The 22,302-nt window shown below is 42.9% G+C and overlaps 1 protein-coding gene across 1 annotated transcript; it reads right to left on the bottom strand.

Moving 5' to 3' along the window:
* Positions 1-3,287: 3,287 nt before the first annotated feature.
* bmpr2b (bone morphogenetic protein receptor, type II b (serine/threonine kinase)) lies at positions 3,288-21,859 on the bottom strand. Its single transcript, XM_037265032.1, has 13 exons — positions 20,930-21,859; positions 12,672-12,857; positions 12,358-12,537; positions 10,721-10,819; positions 10,463-10,554; positions 9,036-9,266; positions 8,269-8,383; positions 7,290-7,450; positions 7,023-7,170; positions 6,783-6,919; positions 6,385-6,557; positions 4,990-6,308; positions 3,288-4,477 (listed from the first exon to the last, which is right to left on the bottom strand). The coding sequence occupies exons 1-13, from the start codon at positions 21,009-21,011 to the stop codon at positions 4,215-4,217; spliced, it is 3,186 nt and encodes a 1,061-aa protein (XP_037120927.1). The 5' UTR covers positions 21,012-21,859; the 3' UTR covers positions 3,288-4,214.
* Positions 21,860-22,302: the final 443 nt, after the last annotated feature.

The following is a 22,302-nucleotide window of genomic DNA, read 5'->3' as shown; positions in this document are numbered from 1 at the left end:
TTTAGAGTCCAATATTAACGTGTGTGGTGCAATGTGCTGTTGCATGAGCGAGGCTAACCCTCATAGAAGACTGAGCCTCGATTAAGGTCCTTCCGCTCTGGACCACCACACCCTGCGTGCTTTGTTCCTAGAGTCGGAACTCAGGGGGGCCGCATACTTACCCCCTGAGTCGCCTTGACCCTTCGTTAACACCGCTAGGTATCCAGGTCAAGCCACTCAGGGCAGAAGAGCTGGGGATCAATCCACGCCGATCAGAGTGAGAACCAGCTGCGGTGAACCGCTGCCTTTCTCCTCCGATCAGGGTCCAAGAGCACTGGAGCCAGCCCTGACTAAGCAGTGCCTCCCCAGTGCTCTCCTCTCAGTTGTACCTACAAAAAAAGCTTCTTTCTTCTTGAGCAATCTCCTTTGTCCCATTACAACGCACGACCTAAGGAGATGCTGGATTTGGTTCCTTCCACTTCCCTGTGCTTCATACACCGCAAGGCCCCAGGGAAGGTCAACCTGTTGTTGTTGCCAGAGGGTCACTATTTCAGAAAGTTCCTACACTCACGGTTCCAATTCATTCGGGTTCCTGGTGGCTCCCTCTTGTGGGTCCCTTGTGTACCTGTCATTCTCCGGCAGTTACTTGAGGTAATTTGGATATACTTTCGAGCGGCCGTGAGCCTAGCTTCATTGGATTTCCGATTATTAGTCAAAACCTATTTTAATATTCTTAACCCTGAGTAGTGTGTCTTCAAATATGGCTGCATCCTTTGTCCCTGTTGAGTACAAAAGTTGCTTATCCATTTCATACCATCCACTATCTTACTACTTTTTTTTAATCCCCTACACTTTTGATCTCATTGCTTTTAATGTTCAGCTGTTAATTTGATTAATTACTGTTTATTGGTATTGCACTTCTATTTTAATTCAAACTTCTAACTATTACATTTCACTTTATTACTGTACTTGACATCTGAGGGTCCCATTTGCAGAGTGTCCCATTTGCTGTGGTCTCTTAGGATCACTGCAATCTCTACAACATTTTGTATTGCTATCCTATCTTACCCGAATGTCATTATTTTGGGTGTCCCTTACACTCACGGTACCATGATTTTTCCAAAATGGGCGCCACGCTGTCCGGTCACCCTCGGGCACCCCTGGTGGCTATCCCTGGCATTGCGTCTGATTGAATTTATCAATCATATCAGCAGTCTTCACACATAAATACACTCAATAAAGCACATGGAATCAAAAACTTGTTTTTGATCGTGCGTAGCACTCCGTTCCGAAGTCCCGCTGTCCGAATCAAACCTTTTAACTCCGGAGTTGCTCTTCCTTTACTGATGACCTCCTGCTTCGACCGAAAACCCATAGTTGAAAATCGTTTGAATATGTAATCCTCCATTGTAAAACGAAATGTAAAAACGGGGGGAAACGAATGTAAAACAAAATAAGTGGACGACTGCTCCTCACTTACTCACTGTAAATTGGAACTGGAGATCTCTTATTCTACAGGTAGGCGCATGAACCATCCCGGGATCACTAGCGCCCCCTGCCATAAGGCTGGAGAACCCGTTTTCGTAGCCTCCGTAATGTCTCTTTTCAAAGCCGTTTTGTTCATCTTAAGAAACACGACGTTACAGACAGATGACAAAAGACACTAGATATTCAATACATCATCTTAACTACGGAAATTTGTTAATATAGCCACACTGTTTGAACACTTAAACAGCGACATAGACAGAGAGCAGTTCTGTCTAACTGCATAGCCTGTCAACATAGGCAGCCGTGTGATTACGCAATCCTCGGTGGCCGAATTCATTGTTATCCTGCAAATTTTGGATGCATGGATGGACGGGGAGACAGACAGACAGACATTCAGCATTCACATATTTGCTGATATTGGAAGGAAAATCAATTTGTTAGTATCTGAAAAGCTTACCTAGTTGCTGCTCAGGCCTCAAAAATATTGTTTAGCGCCATCTGGATGTATCTTTGCGGAATTGCTTTTCACAGCAGAGCTTGCTACCTTTCTTATATGTACAATCAATTATGACTCCGTTTGCAAACGTCACATGACCAAACACAGAGAACACGAGCTATTTGTAATAACCTCAATAACTGTTGTATCATTTTCAATTGGCATTAAGTGGTGAAATGGCCACCCCCTAAGATCTATTTTTCCACCAAATTCATGTTCTGCAAATGCAATAATAAAAATGACATGTATGACTTGGGGGGGCGCATAGAACATTTCATTATAAAGAAAATGTTTGAGTTGATTATTCCTTTTCCCAGGATCATTTTCAGATGGAGCAGAGAGCCATGCTTTATTTTTCTCTTGGCCAGGCCCGCACGATAATGAAATATGTCTGAATATAAAAGCTCATACTATTATGACCCAAACAGATAAAACTCAAGTTTTCATACATTTATTGATATTTTTTTCTTCCATAGTGTCTTGAAAAGGTTCAGGGAAATTGTATCAAGCAAACGTGTAGCAAGGGAATCAAAGGTCATCGATGTCCATTGAATGCAACACAGAATCCAATAAAAATATGCAAATAAATGCAATAATAGTGTTTTTTTCTTGCATACAAATTACAGATTACAAAAACATAAATGAAAACTTGTTAATTGATCCTGAAGTGGCGCAGAGAATACAGAATGAGTACAACATACAGACTGTAGTACAGTCACTGTACAGTGCTGAGCTACAGCAAAACAAAATTACTTAAAGGCTCCAGCAAAACAAAACTACTTAAGAGAAAATCAAGCCCAACATTTTCTTTGTAATAATATGTTGTGTGCAGCCCAACTAGTTGAAACACATTGCTCTGAGTAATATTTCATTTGTGGAATATGAATTAAACAGGCAAAATTCACCCGTTTTTATCCATCTCAGGGGTGGTGACCATTTTGCCACTTGCATACAATGACATCCCAGCCAAGTCTCAGGACACAACCAATCACGGCTCACCAGTTTTTTTTAAGCTGAGCTGTGACCTGAGAACCTGGCAACTGTGATGTCATTTTCAGTTGACAAGTGGCAAAATGGCCGCCGCCTGAGATGGATTAAAAAATGCAAATTTTGCTGTCTTAACCCATATTGCATGGAATCAGAATAACTAATGGGGGCACATAAAACATATTAATGTAAAGAAACATTTGGGGTTGCCCCTTTAAAGAAACACACAAACAAACATACTGTAGAACCACCCATTCAAACATTAAGCAATGTGACCAGTAGAAGCACAAACAATATTCAGCGTGTTTGGAAGGGGGTTTGGTATTCTTTGTCGTTCTTTTTTTTCTTCTCATTTCCAGTACAGTTCCAAGAAGCACAAAGTCTCCTGGTTGTGATTCAATCAAACATGAAGTCAAGTGACACTGAGACAAGAGATTGAATTAAAAATTGATTGAAAATTGAAATAGATTGAATAAAAAACAAAAAAAGATTCATGGTGCGATTGTGTGGAAAGTGGGTGGGGAAAAGTCCCAACTTTCTCAACCAGTCAAACGAGCTCGATTGTTGGGATGGAAAACGAAGGATTGTCATTTGTTTTTCCACTTCAAACAGGGGCGGGGGCAAGGTTGATGATTGTGACTAATCGTAAGTGCAAAGGAGATTGACATATTCAAAATATGATTGAGGGTTAAAAACAAAAAAGGAGAAACATGACGAGCATCTAAAAGCGACATCCTATTGCACAATTAAACTTATGCGATGGTACAGAACACAGATAGTCCACGACGACAGGTCTTGCATACAAAAATCAAATAAAAAATTACAAATAAAACATCGCTCTGCCTTTTAAGACCGTTTCTTCTTTTCAAGAGGGTCTTTGTGCTTGAACGAAAACAAACAAGAGCACATGATTGCATTCCGTGCGGTGGCGCCGTCACGACGAGCAGGGCAGGACCAAACGCCGATCTCATCGGCTCAAAGTGCACGTAGGGAGGAAAGAAAACACTCGGATGCTTGTGAGGAACGGCTAGAACGGGACAGACGAGCGGGAGAGAATGCCGCATAGCTTGGATTGCGTTTAAAGCAAATGATGTTCATCGGAAAAGACACAGCAAGAAAACCTAATTAGTGTACTGTACATGGGACTCGACTCTTAGTGTACTATTCCACGTAGCTTCCTCTTGCTGATTCAGACCCCACCCCTCCCCCGCCCCCAAAAAACTTTGTGTGTTTGTTCAGTCTTCAACAGCTGCTGGCCGTACACTCACACCAGAGTGTCGCTACGCTCGCCAACCATGTCTCCACCTCGCAAGTAAATGGCTGAAGTGGACTTGGGCCGGTTGTGGCTGTGGCCTTGGCCCCGGCCGGACCCGCTGTTGTTGTTGTTGTTGACCTCGAGCCCCCTCGCGTCCGTGGAGATGACCCAAGTGGTGGGCCGCCATTTCTTCAGGGAATATGGCGTCTTGACTCGTTTCTTGATCTTATCTCCGGTGCCCAAGGAGCTGCCTGGGTGCCCGAAGCTGTCACCTGCAAACAGAAATGACACTTTTGAATTGAACAATTTTATTACTGGCCTCATGTGAAGGTGGTTTGTTTGTGTCTGATAATTGAACTGGTGAATACACTTGTTTATGTACCATGGGCTGATGATTGTGTGCATGCTATAGAGGTGCGCTGTTGATGCTTTATGAGCTTCTCTAGCCTGTAAGGGAACCAATTATCAGAGAAAAGTCCAAACCACAAATGTGGGAAGCAAAACAAAAGTTGTTAAAGGGCTTGTATCATGCAAAATCAACATTTGGGAGGTTTTAGCCATGTTAAAATGCTAAGTCCTCAGCCAAAGTAGTGTGTGTCTCCATTCCCCCATCTCTGAGCATTCCTGCTCATTTCCTGCTCTCTAAGCACCAGCTCCGGCCAAACCGAGAAAACGACCGGCTCCTCAATCTTTTCAGATTGGCAACTGTGATGTCATTTTCATTTTTAAATATGGACAGCTACTCATGTACACAATAAAGTGGAAGTGTGACCCGGTGTCTCACCTAATGAAGCCAGGTCCTGTGTGGTGAAGGACAGGTCCAAGGAGTTTGGTCTCTCTGGTCTGCGAACTCTGGGCTGCCTAAGCAGGGACTCTTCTCGCATGGTGACCGTCATCGGGAGGTCCGGGGCACCGGAAGCGAGTCCCGCGCTTTCTGTCGGGGGCCCCGTCGGTGCCCCGCTTCCTCCTTCCGTGTCCTCGTCTCCGCCCCCTTCGCTTTCGCCTCCGCTCTCATCGTGGCCAGTGTTGCTGTTGTTGTTGTTGGTATTGGGTCGAGCCGAGCGCAGCGCGGCCACGCTCGAAGACGCGTCCCTGGGATCCGGCTGCTCACGGCTTAGAAGCGGCTCGTGTTCGTCGGGGCTGGCCGTGATGATGCCCAGGCTGAGTCGACTGTCATCGGACTGTAACACTCCGTTTCCGTTGGGAACGCCGGATCCTCCGAATCCTGCATTTCCGCCAATGGCCGCAGAAGAAACAAGCCCGCTGTTGTGACCGTTGATGGCGCCATTAATGCTGCCGTTAGCGTGCACGTCCCGTAGGGCAGGTATATTATTTATGCCCGTGCCCCGATGAGCTTCTGTATCCACGTTTGGGCCCGTTACCGCACCGCCGTTAATCTTTGATCCCTCCACCTGCCGAAGGTTGGACTTTCCCGATCGTCCAAACTTGAACCTGAGCGAAGAGGACGACGACTCCTTCTTGGCTGGCTTGCTACGCAGGGACAAGCTTGACGGCCTTTTGGGCAAATTCTGCTGCTTAGGCAGAGGGAAGACGGCGGCAGGTATGGGGGCGGATGGTTCGGCCGTACCCGAGGCTTCGCTCGCCATCTTGATGAGAGGGTAGAGCAAGCTGGAACTACCCGGGCTTAGCGGGTCTGGCGAGCAGAACTGCTTTTGCGAGTGTTCCATCAGGTTCTCGTCCGAGCTTTCTTTCAGGTTCTTGTCCACCTCTTTGGGGTCAAGCTTGGTGGTCTCCAAGTCGTCCTGAGTTAGATGGAGGCAAACGGGGACCGTGTTGCAGCCCGTTGGCCCCTCAGACTCAGAAATTATAGTGGTGGTTGTGGTGGATTCTGAGGGGCTCCCTCTTAGACCCAAGCAAGCCCCACTAGTGCTGCTACTCTCTGGGCTGGGCAGGCGGGCGTGGGCTTGCTGCTGGCGTTCTTGGTTGATGGAGTTCCTGTTCCTCTCCCCGGTCCCACCCCCGATTCGGACACCTGCGGAACTCGTAGTATCGGCCTGCGCGTTTTTGGCCACGCCCTCATGCTCTTCAATATAAGTGGAGGAGTGATCAGCATACGGGCCAGACTTGGGTGTCACGCGGTTTCTAGATGGAAACGGCGAGAAAGTATTTCTGGTTTTAAAGAGCAGGCAGGCAGGAGAACCTTAATTAAGATTTTTACCTCTCATTGTGCAGAGTGGTAGACATAGGGTTGAGCTTGGGGCTGACGGATTTGGAGCGGTCCCAAATGAGGAGCAGCTCGGCCACCCGTTCATCGGCACACTGGGCTGTGAGGCGGGCTTCCGCGTCCTGGTCCCAGCAGTCTTCCATTGTCTCTTTCAGAGAGCGAACAGCCTGCCAGAGAAGAGATGAGTCGCATTGTAATTGCCAGAATACTCATCATTCTCAAACCGGCTTTAGAGTCCGCAAAATATTTTGCAAATACTTCCTTTCCTATTTATCCTGTGTCTCACTGGCATCAAACTTTTTAATTGAATGATTTTTTTTTGTTTTCAATTTTTTGATATACTGCTATTTGTGTTTTTCCCTTTCCGACTCAGACGTTCCATACGCACATACCAAGCTGTTCTCTTTCCAGGCCTCTGGAAATTTGGGCCGCTGTTTCTCCCTTGACACCAGCACTTGCATGTCCTCGAACGTCGGGTGGTTCCCTGCCTCTGCCTGGAAGGCCATCTGGTACTCTGGTACAGATTCGCCTAGAGGTGGTAAGGTCAGGAGGAAAGATGTGCAATTTAGGGGCTGTTTTTTATGCTCATACTATATAAAGAAAAATGCATCTGTACATGAGTGAAGTCTTACCGGGGAAAATGTCTGTACATCTCATGAAAGTCTCCCAGTAGACCAGGCCCAGAGCATACATGTCCACCTGTTTCAGCGCAGACTCACAATCCCTCAGATTGACTGCTCCTTCCAGCACCTCTGGCGCCATGTAGCGGATGGTGCCCACCTACAAGGCGGTTGAGAATGAGAGAAAACAAAAGGAGTCCTTATTGCTATACTCCACTACCATCTCTTTCATTAAATTCTCCTTCGAGTACCTGTAACTAACTAGGAGTCTGCTCTCACCTCACTGATAGCAGCGTTATCTTCCTCGCCGTGGCGTGTTGGCCTGTTACCCGTCAGCTTCATGGACAGCCCAAAATCGATGATTACACAAGTGCCGTCGGCCTTAACGAGAATATTCCGACTGTTCAGGTCCCTGTGGGAGACTGCTGGCTTGTACATGTCTTTGAAAGAAGGAAAGAAGAAATGCGATATAAAATTCCAGACAATGCCGTGGCGGTTAGGCTGTTTCTATAGTTCACTGGGTTGGATAATAGTGACCGATTAGAACAAAATACAATATAGATAACCACTTGAAAAATGAACAGGTTTGGCACCATTAGTTAGTAAAAGCACGGTGGTACCTTGCCCTAACTTGAGCGCTTAAACTTCCGCTCCGTATTCAACCACAAAGCTTCAAACAAATCCTCTCATATCGCTTCCTCTTGACATTCTACCGAAACAAAATGTACAGGCTGCTAAACCCTCATTAAAAAAAAGAAAATCGATACAAATTAGATTTATTAATATGGTCATACTGCCGAATATCCCCTGCCTGAGCAATCTTACTGACCAGAAATACTGAATCCATTTTCCTGATCGCAGCTCCACCAACAGCGGGCAACTCGTCCTTCCTTTTTACTTTTCGCCTGTCACTTGCTGTCCCTGCTTGTAAGCCTCGCTGACACTGTGATGAGTACCCCTGCTGATTCCAAAGAATGAGGAGGGCCAAAGGAGTTGCAGCTCTGTATAGCTGTCACTTCTGCCTACCAAGAATGATTTCACTAAGCCTGGGGAATATTCATATCAGCTCACTTCAACCTTCTCTCCAATTTTCCTTGAATCTATAAATAGGCCCGGGTACACAGAGCTGTACTGTGCAGGCAGGAAGACAGGGATTTCCAAATAAGTCAAACAAAACTGGCTAAAAGAGAAAGAAAATCTTGCTCCGAAATGCTCGTAGGTCTAAAAACCGGTGGGTGTGATTTTTCTGCCAGCTCACCTCCTTTGAAGAGTTGCGTGTGCATGTACGCCAATCCACGAGTGACAGAGTGAGCAAGCCTGCAGCTGTTGACCCAGTCGTTGGTCTGAACGCTCAGGTAGCGGCTTAGAGATCCCTAGGGTAAGAGACAGAAAAAAAGAAGCACCGATGGGAAAGTGATGAGGCAGAAAAAGTCAATTCAATCGTAAGCATAGCACTTAAGCTTTGACAAAACGAGATGTGACGTGCGGAGGCGATTGCTGAGTCTTTGCCGCCACTTCAAAACAAGTGACAAGCTGCTTCACCACATCCAAGTGATGACACAGGTTGTTTATCAGAGCAAATAATTCAGCTTTTATTCTACTTCGACTTTTTAATGGTAGCTCTTAAAACCCTCAATGTCACGTTTTAGTTCTATTTGATCATGCTTCCTTCTTAAGGCTCACTGAGCAGCGAAGTAACCTTCGTGATGTTTCGCTCATGGCCTGAATGTTGATTTTTTTTTTGGCAGGGTCCTTTCAAAGTCGCAAACTGTCGCAAAGACGTAATTAATAGTCGTCAACTGTTTTTCTTTTGTCAAGAAAAATTGTGTACAACTATTTGCAACCTTTTAGAATCCCTGACAAAATAGTAACATCAGCTACGTGCGCAAACTCTGGCAGCTGATTGAGATGCACACTTTGTCATTTCCTTACAATACTTTCCATGACCAAGAGGTGGCTTTGGTTTGTCTTCATAGAAAAAGGTATATAACAAACAACAGTGACTAAACTAGTCACTTCACTTACATGTGGGTAGTAATCCATGATCAGCAGGTACTCGGTGCGCCCCTCTGGGCCCGTCCGCTCATCAGCGCCCACAAAGCGGGCGATGTTGTCGTGCTCCAGTAGTGGCAGCCGGTAGATGGAGCATTCATTTTGAAAGTTCTGCCGGTTGGCGGCTGTGAAGACCTTAACGGCGACAGGTCGTTCATCGAGGGAGCCGCAATAGACAGTGCCGTATCGACCCCGGCCGATCAGCTAAAAAAAAAAAAAAAAAAGGGAAGGGGGTGGGCAATGGAAGGAATTCAATTCATGCCTTATTCCATGAATTGGATGGCGGACTGTGCACCACAGCATGACTGCTAACATTACACATAACAAATATTCAAATTCAAATCGGAGGTATCTGCCTCCTGGGCTTCTTTTATTGGTGGTGAAGTGAAGTTGGTGAAAAAAATGGACAACAGTGCATTTCAGAGTGAGAATTGGATAATAGTGAGCCATCCATAGTCATATAAAAGTCATATCATTTGAATATGCTGTCGTTTCTTATGTGCATTCAGTTACTGGTGCTGTTTTCATCTCATCAGTTTGATAACAAGCATGCCTAGACTTGAAGCTTGAGGTGGTGTTGTCATTTTGTAAGCATGTTTGTCATTGTGGGTGGTAGTTCTAAGTTAATTTCTTGGAAGAAGCAAAAGGCGAAAACAATTCCTCTGGAGTCTGGAAAATGAGCAATGGTGATTCATCTTGTTCTTAAATATATATATATATCCATCCATATATACATATATATATATTTGATTGGTACCTCTTATGGCCAGTGGGTATTTTTGTTTTATTTGATTTAATTATTTTAATTCATTTATTGTGTGTTCTACAGGGTGTCTTGACACCAAGGTAAAAATACAACTTCAAACAACATCTTGATCCTTGTGTGGCTAGGTGGTTCTGATAATGGATGGATGGATCTCCTTATACTTAATGAAACAAATCATTACATTTTTTAAATAAATTTTTATTGTGTTTAATCCAGAAAGAAAATTTGCTAATTTTCCTGACACGTTACAGAATCACAATTTATGATTGTGCATTTACTGCACTGTCAATTTGAAGCAATGTTCTGTTTTTGAATAATCGTCAACATCAGATGAGTTAAAAAAAATTGTTAGTTGTAGCTTCAAAAGTGCAAATTCGACACCTAATTTGTGATCGGTATTGGCATTGGTATCAAATCAACAGCATAAAACCCGGATCAGAACACCATAAGAACTACCGTACTTAAACTGTGTTTATTATGGTTGCCCCCCTCGCAATGAATTCTGCCGAAATGTTCGAACTGAGGAGTGTGGTGAAACGGAACAGCCTTGTAAATTGTCCCACTATGTGTTATATACAATAAGTGGCATGCTTTCTCTGTAGAACAAAAAACTTATGCTATTTCAGAAACAGACCTCGAGAAGCTTGAGATTATCCAGGTCCAAAGAGCTCTCAGAGGCAGCAGCTTCCATCATATTCAGATTGTGAAGACCTTGCTTACTATTTCCTGGAAGAAATTAAAAAAAAAAAAACAAGCACACACAAAGTACTTTAAAGTAGGTCCTCTCAGATTCCATTTATTACAGTGATTACGGCTCCACCAAAGCATTTAACAAACTTAGCTACTGAATGTGGTCTGTTCTTGCTCTCGGTGTGGCGCCATGGAAACTCACCATGCATCATGCGGTAACCAAAGAAAGCAGCTCCCACGATGACGGCCAACACAAAGACGGTTGCCAGGGCAATGTTTATTGTCTCTTCATAGCGCGGGTCTGCGCGGATAACAGTTTAAAAATATTGAGCAGATAGAAAATGGCCACAACAAACCTACACAAAAATATATATGTATATAGCGCTTTTCTATCGATCAGGAACTCACAGCAACGAGCAAAGAAGATGATGCCATTATTCTTATGAATAGTCTGGCTGCAATAAAAGGATTTCTGTAGCTATCAATAAGACTTATGCACTTCTATGCACAAAATGTGTCAGCGCCGACGGATTTTTAAGAGGGTTTAGATATGCGTTTATTAAACGTCCCACTAAGCCACAAAATTTGTTCTTTAGCTATTCAGATATTTTCACGTTTTAGGTCGTTAACTTGTTGGAGGACCCATGACCTGCGGTTAAAACCAAGCTCTAACACGGAGTAGCACACTCTAGAATGCCTTGATTGTTTTGAAATTTCATTGGACCCTGTATTTAAGACACTCTGTGCCAGAGTTAAAGTTAAAGTCCCAATGATCGTCACACACACACCTGGGTGTGGTGAAATTTGTCCTCTGCATTTAACCCATCCCCATGTGATTTTAATCCATCCCCTGGGGGAGAGGGGAGCAGTGAGCAGCAGCGGTGCCGCGCTCGGGAATCAGTTGGTGATCTAACCCCCCAATTCCAACCCTTAATGCTGAGTGCCAAGCAGGGAGGCAATGGGTCCCATTTTTATAGCCTTTGGTATGACCCGGCCGGGGTTTGAACCCACAACCTTCCAGTCTCAGGGCGGACACTCTACCACTAGGCCACTGAGCTGCAGCCAAGCAGCCCCAGAACGAAACCAAGCCTTATAAAATTGATTTGCAAAATCAATAATAGATTGTAGAGGAGTGTAGTTAGCCATGGTAATATTAAATTTGTTTTTAGCACAAGTAATAATGCATAAAATTGGGGCTTGGTATACTGTATAAATGTCTCACTGAATATCACAGATTATAAAAAAATTATATATTTCACTTGACATAGAGCACATTTATATTTTTGGTAACTAAAGAAATACGCGACCAAGACTAGTAATTAAAGGCATTCAATAACATGAATGGCGAGTTAGCCAATAAAGCGGTTGCCTCAATAGTGGCAAGAATGAAAAGAAGTACAAAAAAATGTTTACAAATTAAAACATGAGGTAAGAATGGAGAGGAAAAAAAAAAAAAAAACGCTTACAAATTAAAACATGTTTTACAAACCAACATGCTGAAATCATTCATTCGTTCTTTCTGACTTCCTCCCATGTTTGTCTTGTCACCTGTCTGCTAAGTAGAACAGTCACCAAACCAACCGCAGACTGATAACACAGACAGACGCCTTGCATTCCAAGGAATGCGGAGTGGCAACATAAATGGCAGCGTGAGTGCGTGTATGGATGTGCTCCGCCTCCTCAGACAGAACACACACTACATTTTATTCACTGCTCGATTAAGAGGAAGGAACAATTGACTATACAGCTGCTTGCCTAGCTTGTTAACGTTCCAAAGTATGAAGACTTCTAAACGATCAATGCTGAACTGTTAGTGTGTGTATGTGTGTGTGTGCATACAGATTGGTTGTGCAGTGGTGGGACTGGGAGTCGTCAAGTCTTCTGTGAAATTGACATTGCACATGTCAGTGCCGCAACAGCAGAAGTGGTAGGTCCCGTTCTGGGTCTGAGGCGAAAGATTGTTCACCACGCAGCGGTCATCGCGACATCCTTGGTGGTCTCCAAGGTGGGACCAACAACCTGGTTGGGGTAGACAATGACACAGATGTGGCAATATTACAAGGGGAGAATTTAGATCAGAGTGCCTGATTCTTAGTTTTACATATGTGTGCGTGCTTTATTTCATACATTGTAACTTGTGCCGCATGTTCTACCTTGTTTGACTAATCGGACTTCGCCCGGTGGACTTTTCTCCCACAAGCCGAAGCAATGGCTGCCCTTGGCACATCGGATGGTGGTATTCTCGGGCGAGACCCGGCCCTCGCCCCCGGCCAATCGCTCCACCTCCGACTGCTGCTGCTGGTCAATGAAGGCACACTCTCGCTCTTCGCCCTGTGCCGCTAAAAAGAGAGACGAGATCATCATGAATCATATTCAAAAGCGCACTGCTTTTGCTGAGCATCTAATAAGCAGTAGTGTGTTTTTATCGTTCGCCCACACCGCTACGTTTTACAAAATAAACAAGACCGTGGACGCCGAAAACATTATTCGGCACACAATAAGTTTTATACTAACACCATTTAAAAGTATGCTGAAAATAGCTCTTCAGGGTTACAAGCAAATGTACAACTGTTACTCATCCACACATCAGACATTTCAACTCGGGGTTGCTTGACTCACCCCCCACCCCAGCAAAAGCACGCTTCCCTATTTTCAGCCAAAAATCAATGCAAATGTCAATTAAATTCTGGCCTAAAGGTCAGAACCCATATGGAAGCGCTCACACAGAAAGGACATCACAATCCAGTATGTTTGCTCACAGGCGACACTCATCACAGACATCAAACAAACATCATTCCATTGCTTACGCAAATATTAAAAACAACAGCTAAAATATTCAAAACAGATGTAATGAGTTGCCAAACGGTTATTTCACTGGTGCAATACATTATTATTCATATTTTGTAAACAGCACATTGCAGTGCTTCGGCGTGTGATGTCAGACAATCGTATTTATTTCATAGTGGCACTTCAATTGGTGAAATCTGTTCATTTGTCGAAAGGCCCGAGTGAGAGAAAGCCAGTGTGCGGGTTTGTTTGAGCTCCATGGGGGGAAAAAAAAATGATTCCTTATTCCCAAATGGCCAAATTTTCTTCTAACGCCATATACAACAACCAAAGACAAAAATCCTTCCTTCCATGAATCAATTTCCTTGACGACGCTTCAAAATTCCTGGAAATGTCCTGCTGAAGGGAGGGCTGGCGGACATCAGGATACATGTTGCAATGGAGAAAATATATAGGGACAATGGAAGGAAGTGACAACACCCGAGACAGTAAAACAAATACACTGACATTGTTGGCTGCTTGTGGTTTGACAAGAATTCAAAAGGTTCACCTATCCTTTGCACTAATTGATTTTATTCCCGTCTCTTTTTGAATGTAAAAAAAAAATCATCTACTGTACAGTACCGTGATCCGAGTCTCGAAATAAGCGGATTCTCATCACAGCTGCGAGTCGAATTTCGCATTGTGTTCCTAACCAAGCACATTAACTTGCAACACGGCAAAAGGGCGTTTACGTCGGAAAATAGATAGAGCTGCCAAATGTTACAAAATCCCTGAAAGCTAACTCCGTATGCCCATAATACATTGAGAATTGGAAAAAATCCGAGGGCTTTTTAGATACGTATCTCGGCAGGAGGGGAACGCAGCACCCCCGGGGGGTCCCTCAGAACTGATTTGGGGAGGAGAGCCTGGGTTAGGGTAAAAGCCTTTCCACCATACTGAAGCGTATTGCCGCGACGTGCGTACAAAGTGTGTATGATCAATGTGTTGTGCAATACAGATTATTGTATCAATGGATTTCGCACTTATACATTACAAACATTTCTATTCGAATTATTGTCCGAGTTATCATAGATTCAGAAACGCACAGCCTTGCAGCTTGTATTAAGTCACAGGCGAGGTGCTCAAGTGAAATATTTTTCTTATATTTATTGCCCTTTTTTTTTCTAAAGAAGAAATACTAAGTTTAAGGTTAAAGTATGTTTGAAATTGCCACTCTGAAAGTGTTTCTGAAGAGTCAAATGGAGATTGCTGCGATGCACAAAGTGAATTTAAGAAACAAAAAGTAGTTGATCACATACAAAAAGAAACCAATTGGCTGTGCATTATTAAATTAATTGTAGTGAGCAAAAATATACCAGTAGTTTCCGAATACACCATTATTTGAGATCCTTTTCAGTACGTTAGTCGAATGTTGAAATATTTGACAGCTGCAGCCCTAAAACTCAACCGCCCAATTCGATCCTTGAATAAAAAACAAAGCGAATAAACAGAAAAGCTCAAACTATAGCTGATTTATTTGCAATTTCAACTCCAAGAGCATTTCTGCAGGTCATTGGTTGTTGTTGCTGCTTTGACAAAATTCTTTCAATCTCTTAGAGACATTTCTGGTTGGCGGCCAATCCCAGTGTTTATCTCTGATTGGCCATGGCAGCCTCTGCTCCCGGTCGTGCTCTGCAGAGCTTGAGCCCAGCTTCCACTGCTGTACTGGCAAACCCAGTCAAGCGTGACACGTGAGAGAGAAAGGCAAAGTCATATCAAAAGGCTCAAGTGTGGCTCTCTTTCCAAGCTTGTTCATTGGACGATGACTGGCACTTAGTGGGCACCCCTTGGCCCAGATATTTGTTCAAACTCACCCCTTCCATCTCTCCCCCACTCTAGCCCAGTAACCCTCCTCCCCGGAGCTGGTGTTCCCGCCCTCCCCCACAAACAACCCCCCTTCCGCTCAGCCTCATTGGTGAAAAACAACAAATCTAATCTGACCTTATTTGCCAAGGCCCAGAGGAGTCATGCAAGACACAGCCGTTAGAATACTACAGGGTGTCCTTAAAGTCTGGACACATGACGGCAATGTGGAGTTATTGAACTGAATTCACGGGAAGCTTGCAAAACGCAGCAATCGTGTCAGAAATCCTACTGAGGAGATTTGCAATTAAATCATTTATAAGGATCTGTACGTAGCTATGGAACTCCAATTAAAGAAAGACAGTATTTGGGGTGATTACTCTTACCACTTGGATCTGACGTTCCTATTATTGCAGAAAGTCAAGCTATTTATTTATCTATCAGCGCTAATCTACCTGCTACAGCTTTTATTTGGGTGTGTTCTCGTTGCTGAGGTGGATTCAGGGGCCTTTGCTGACACCCCCGATATTCCAAGCCTGTTTAAGGATGGCAGGGATGAGGTGGGGGCAAGTACATACTTAATCCATGCCATCTGTTGCGTAACGACAACCACCCCCTAAAAGCGCCACCACTTCTCCGTCTGTGTCTGTCTGGGTCTGGTACGGTTAGGCTAATCCCAGAGTTGATACTGCCCTCAAATCGGAGGGCCGCAATTACTGACCACAATGCTTTTGTGCCAGAACCTGGCTTCCACCCCCGCTGCCCCAACCACCCTCTGTATCCTAACTTTCACAAATATGTGGTGAAAACAGATGAGTGAGGTGGCGTGCTGTTACACAACAAGGGGGGACAAGGGGATAATCTCAAATCATTTATGAACAAAGCACATGATGATCGCCACTGGTCTATCCCAAATGTCTTATAGGGACAATTACAATACGAAAAGGTCATTCATATGTCTGTAAAATGTCAACCAAACAGTCATTGCATCATACCCATTCGATTTGAGTCGTACCATGTTGACTCAAATCATAATCCCATGAAGTCAGACCAAATCTAATTTGTCCACTTTCAAATTGAACCGTCCTTCGTTTGGCAGCCCGCACCTCAAAAAACGCATCAAATCATTTATTGTAGAATACATAGCCAATGGATGATCAAATTAATCGACACCTATTTTAATAATCAAGCCATTGTTTTTATTTAAAATGATGTTTGGTATCTAAAACGTTGTTTGATTTCAGATGGTGAAAATAGCTCCATTAAACACATTTTCAGCAAGCATATGGAGCTCAGCTGATGATTTTGAAATTTTCTGCTTTATTTGGACCAGACAATCAAATTAAGTGTGACCCCAGTGTAATAAAATGTATATACGTATACATCTCGGACAGCAATTCATGCTTTTCCTAAAATGCTACTCTCCAAAGAAAACTGCTGAAACTCTGCCCTAGGTCCTTCTTGTGAGACTGTATCTTTACTCTTGTTTCAATTATTAAATACTTGAAGAAGAATCTTACAATTGGAGAGGCAGAGAAGCGAAAAGGAGGCTATGGTTACCCTTCTTGTCAAGTGCACATGACTGCCACATGCCGCTGAAAACAAAAGGACATCTTTGAAAGACAAAATGTACAGAAAAAAAAAAATCATGGCTTCATCAAGTATGAAATAACTTCACCTGATTTTGATTTTCAGCTATTTTTGATCTTGGATTATCTTTGATGGGCTTACTTCCCTTCAATCTCTTCTTAAGGAGGCTCCTAGCTCTACGCATGACTTGGCCAGCCAAAAACCTTCCACTTCTGGTCTTAACAAAGTCCTTTGTGTGTTTTGGGTCATTATCTTGCTGCATGGTAAAAGCTCTCCTAGTCACTCTGGTGCCACCATGTTTTACAACTCCAGATTAATGAGCACGTCTCAGAAGAAGCCATGCAAGCCAAAACAAAGACATTTTCAAGTTTTACAACTTGGCTTGCCTTGCAGGCATGGTTGGGATCATGAGCAGATGCTTTCTTTTTGAAACCTTTTGCCTTGCAGTCACTCTGTTAAAGGTGAATTTGTCTCTCTTCAGCACATAAAATATTGCCACATCATTTTTTTTTTTTTCAAACAGGTTTTGTGGCAGAAAATTCTATCACGATATAATTTATATCGGTCGATATCGATAAATATGGAGATGCAATACCCTCTCATTGATAGTCCCATTAAACTTCATTTGTTGTTCATGCAATGTCACAAATGAAGTGTTGATCACATATCAATCGCGATATATATTGATAACGGAATTATCGCCAAATTCTATTTTGAACGAAATATATAAGTATGTTCAGAGAATCAGAGAAGAATAGCAATGTTTAAAATATATTTTGAGTGAAAGTCGTAACATTTAAGCACATTGGTGCTTTAAAACCATACATGTGCAAATCACAGCATTTTGAAAAGGGCAGTAAAAGCTTATTGTTCTTCTATGGTGTCGAAAAGCCCAGAATTTCACAGTAAGGCTTGTATGATTGCAAGGCATTCAAATTTGCTGGAGCGTTTCATTAGAAAAATGAATACCCGTTCAAAATGTGTTAAAACGGCCCACACAGATTTGCATCAGCGAAAGACAGATTTTTCTTTTCCTTTTAAGCCTTGCTCGCAGGAGAGAAAGCCATTATTGCACTCCAGTGGTTACTGCTGTTGAAAAGAAGGACGCTGTACATCTGTACTCGTACTCAAAAAATACAACAATATTGATACAACTTTAACATCACATACAGTCAAGTGTACACTTTCCAGACGAGTCGACTTGGAGGGCTGTCAGCATTGTAGCCATACGTAAACATGGATGAGAACATGAGCCAAGAAGTGAACCTTATGTCCAAGAAATGTTCATGTTGTATGTTTCTGAACATTCACTTTCATCACGATTGCAAGAAGGAATGGCACAGCCCGTTTGTTATTCAGAACTCTTTTTCTGCACCATAAAAACACAGTTGCTAAGAAACGTTACATCTCACATGTTGTGACTTACCCCAAAATAAATGGCATAAGATCTTTCTGCCATATCGCATATGATATGCAATCCAAATTTGATATTTTTTTTCAAATTCCATAAGAATAACGTAATTTTCGGACTATAAGTCGCGGGTTTTTTCATAGTTTGGGTGGGGGGGCGACTTATAATAAGGAGCGACTTATATGTTTTTTTTCAAAAATTTTCAACAAAAAAAAGTGAAACCGCGATAAACGAACCGCGATGTAGCAAGGGATTACTGTAATTTGAATTTCAAGTGACGTCAGCAGCGCGACGCGGCGCTTGTTTACAAAAAGGACAAAGATGGATTTAATGATTTAGAGTGCACAGATGGTTTGATAATATTATTGCTTATATAATAGTTATTTGATATCTAATTTATATATCGTTATATGGGCCTGTGGAATATTTTGAAGTGCAAGCGCCGTCAGCGGCGCGCACCCATTGTTGACAAAGGACGATCGATGGATTTAATGAATTGGAGTGACACAAATGGTTTTATAAACGTGTTATTTATGTAATAGTTTTTTTTAATAACTCTGAATGTTACGTCAGGCCCATTCTCAGCTCTTTGTTTGTGTTTATGTCACGTTAGCATACCTATCGTTTAGCCTGTTGTTGCTCGTTCATGTCTGTTCTTGGTGTTGGATTTTGTCGAATAAATTGCCCCCCAAAATGCGACTTCTACTCCGGAGCGATTTATATATGGTTTTTTTTCACTTTTTTGGGCATTTTATGGCTGATGCGACTTGTACTCCGGAGCGACTTTTAGTCCGAAAATTACGGTGGATTTTCACATTTGCAATAATGATAAATATGTTTTTACCCGACCTCTCTTGCTCTTGGAAATTGTCAATACATTTTACTCTCCTCTTTCCATATCTCACTCATCTCCTCAATATATTTTCTGCTTGGAGGGAAACACAAGCTAAACCAAAACAAACTGTGATATAACCCAAATATTGAATCCAAAAACAAGCATTTTTGGATGCGGGTGCATATCAAAACAGAAACACCAATCCTCATGTACAAGTCATGGTTTTATCAATGGCTGCCAAGATTAGTTGACTAATCACGCAGACGCATTTATTTATGCATTTGTTTATTTGGCGCTGTATTTTTACCTTGAAAATGCCTCATCTCCCATTTTTTCTGCAGGCTATGGGCTTTAAAAAAAAACAAAAACAAAAAAAACACTGCTTTTGAATGCTGTGGTTAACATCGACCGGCAAGAGCACAATAGTCACCTCGCCGGTCATATGTGATCACTGCTTTTAATACCTGTGACATCTCAGCACCCAAAGTAACACATGACATATTTGCCACAAGCATTTATTATTATTTGAATGTTTGGTTAGTTTTGTTTATTTTGTTTGCTAATATGGGAATTTTTCTGGTAGCGAAGTTGTAATGACAAGACGTTACTAGAGGGTTATACAGAAGGCCGTGTTCAATAAAAACAATAACAATATAACAATATTTGATTGAAATAAAACATATTTTCATCACAATTCCAAGTCATAATCACATCATCAAGTGTTAGTACTCAGTGAGCTTACACAAAATTCAGTATATTTATACTCTGTCCAACAAAAGTGCATTCCTTATACAGGTCACAACATTCTTCTACATTTGATTTTTCAAGGATATTTTATATACTACATGCAATTTGTCTTATTATTACCTGGGCAATTTGGGTTGCAACTAATGACTATTTTAATGATGTATTGATCTGTTGATTAGTTTGTCGATTACTCAACGAATCCGAAAAAAATGAGTTTCCATCTTTGTATTAATAAAATAACATTATTTCAAATTGATAGTGCAGATGCATGTTAAATAGGATGATTAAATCAACTGATTATGGCCCTTCAAACATTGGCCAACTGGACGATAGTTTTACTGTTATCTACTCTAACCATTAAGTGTACACAAGACTTGACTCATTACTTACAAATATGTACCATAACCTGAAATATTTATCATGAAATTCGTTAATAAGGTAATTGTATGGACCTGTCATTCAAAACATAGCAAATATTTCTTCCCCCCAAGCAATGCAATTAGACCTGGGTGTTACTATATTACACAACTTTTAGGCACTAAAATTAAAGTAAAAACAGAGCGCAACTAAAATCAAACACAACTCTGTTAAATATGACACATTTGATAACTGGTAACACAAACACACATATGTATGACAAAAAACATGAATAATCCCAGCACACCAGCGAAGACCGTACCATTAACTGTGCTCATTAAAAAAAATCTTCCAACACATTCCCTGCATACACTGTTCCTCCATCTCAGCACAGCCCAAGCGGGCATCTTATCATGCTCAAGGTGTCACAGAAGCCTGGCCTCAACCCAATGTCTGGAAAACGGAGGAGGGGGTTGGGGCACAAGTTGGCAGACAAGGCCTGCAGTATGTTTGGCAGTGTTTTTCCAGGCCTTTGTACACAGAACGATTAAAAAAAGAGCCAGTGTGGGTATTTGCTTCAGTGCTCAAGATGAGTTATCTGTGAAGGCTACTAGACAACAATGAGATGAGATCCACCGAACTGTGCAGAAATCCCAGAGAAGGGGGCAGGCAGGCAGGCAGGAAGATGATATTTGGAAGGGATTTGAGATTGTGGAGACTTCAAACCGGAACCACACTAAGTGATATCGAGTGACGTGTTCGGTGTACACAACACTATAGTACAGTAAATGCATTAAATATTTACAAGACAATAATCTATACGCAACTAAGCCACTTACCAGCCACCGGGGTAAGGAGAAGAGCCAGGCAAAAGCCGAATTTTGCCAGACACTGCATCGTTGTAGTTCGGCCCACAGGCATGATCGTATTGATCGACTTTGGTCTTTCACTTGGAGCTAATCCACACACTCGATGTACTTTCTGGTCCTCTTCGTTTTGCAGTCACCACATAAATGTTTCTTCCTTCAGTCCTCAGGTCGAAATGCTCTTCCTGGCGTACAGTTATACATTTGATGCTCGCTGTGCCATCAAGCGGGGAGTAAACAACTTAAGTTAACGCCGTTCCGTGATTAATTGCTGCATAAAAGCTATGCGCTTGAGATGTCGGGCGTATATAAAACGCAATTGCGAAAACAAGCCATCTATACAAGCTGACATGCTAGCCACTGGACGCCAGTCTCCTGCCGCTGCTGCAAAAAAAAACTTGGCTTAAGACGAAAAATGTCGCCTAAAACGACGGATATGCCATTTAATTATCCATGCACCATCCGCTGATGTCCTCCCCAGCGTCTGCGCTGCAAACAGGACGTTCCCATGTAATTACACGTTAGCCAATTACTTGGCTAGGTAGCTAAATGTAGTAGAAGCTCCCCATTAGCCGACAGCTAGCGAGTTCGTTCTCTCCTGCGTCCCAGCTTATTTCTCGGTCTTGTAGGGAAAAAAATCTTCCAATCGCAGCGACTTTTTAGTCTTTCCACACACGAAAGGAATATCACTGGAGAGCTTTGCAAGCGGAGGTGGGGGAGAACGTATATCTCTGGAGCTGATCTTCCCCGGGGCGGTCGACTGCGCTGGTTCCAGACGCTTTGGAGCTCCGTTAGTCAGACAGACAGACAGGCTGGGGCGGATGGGAACGCCTCGTTTATTTGCAGGCTTGTTTGGACCGCTCGTGTCCGGTATCGTGTTGCTGTGGGTTGGCGTCGGGAGGGCGGAGAAGGAGGAGTACAGTAGAACGGAGCCAAAAACGGGTACCGCAGCGCCACTGTGCCGCAGACGGTGCGCATAACACCCTGGAACGAAAGGATGGGAAGGTTCCAGGCTCCACAGCGTCACAAATTGAAAAACAACAACAACTGTACTTGTATTTTTGCACGAGTTTACTCAAAGTTGGAAGCATGCAATTGCCCCATAATTATCTCTTGGTATGTGTAGCATTCCGAATTCCTTTCACTGGAAAAAGATCTTGGACAATCCCATGCTCCCATGTTTGTGTTCCAATTTGTCTGCGCATCCCTGCTCAAAACAAAATCAATATATAAACATGGATGAGAGAATTTGTTGTGGATGAACTTGATTGTCTTACCTCAATCAATAAAACACGTTTTGGATGAAATAGAGCAGACAGAGAGCTTCTCTTCCAACATCAGTGTGT

This window comes from Syngnathus acus, chromosome 2 (assembly GCF_901709675.1).
Source record: "Syngnathus acus chromosome 2, fSynAcu1.2, whole genome shotgun sequence".
In the NCBI taxonomy this organism is placed as follows: domain Eukaryota; kingdom Metazoa; phylum Chordata; class Actinopteri; order Syngnathiformes; family Syngnathidae; genus Syngnathus; species Syngnathus acus.
The sequence above is the reverse complement of the archived record's forward strand: the minus strand, read 5'-3'. Positions and strand labels throughout refer to the sequence as shown.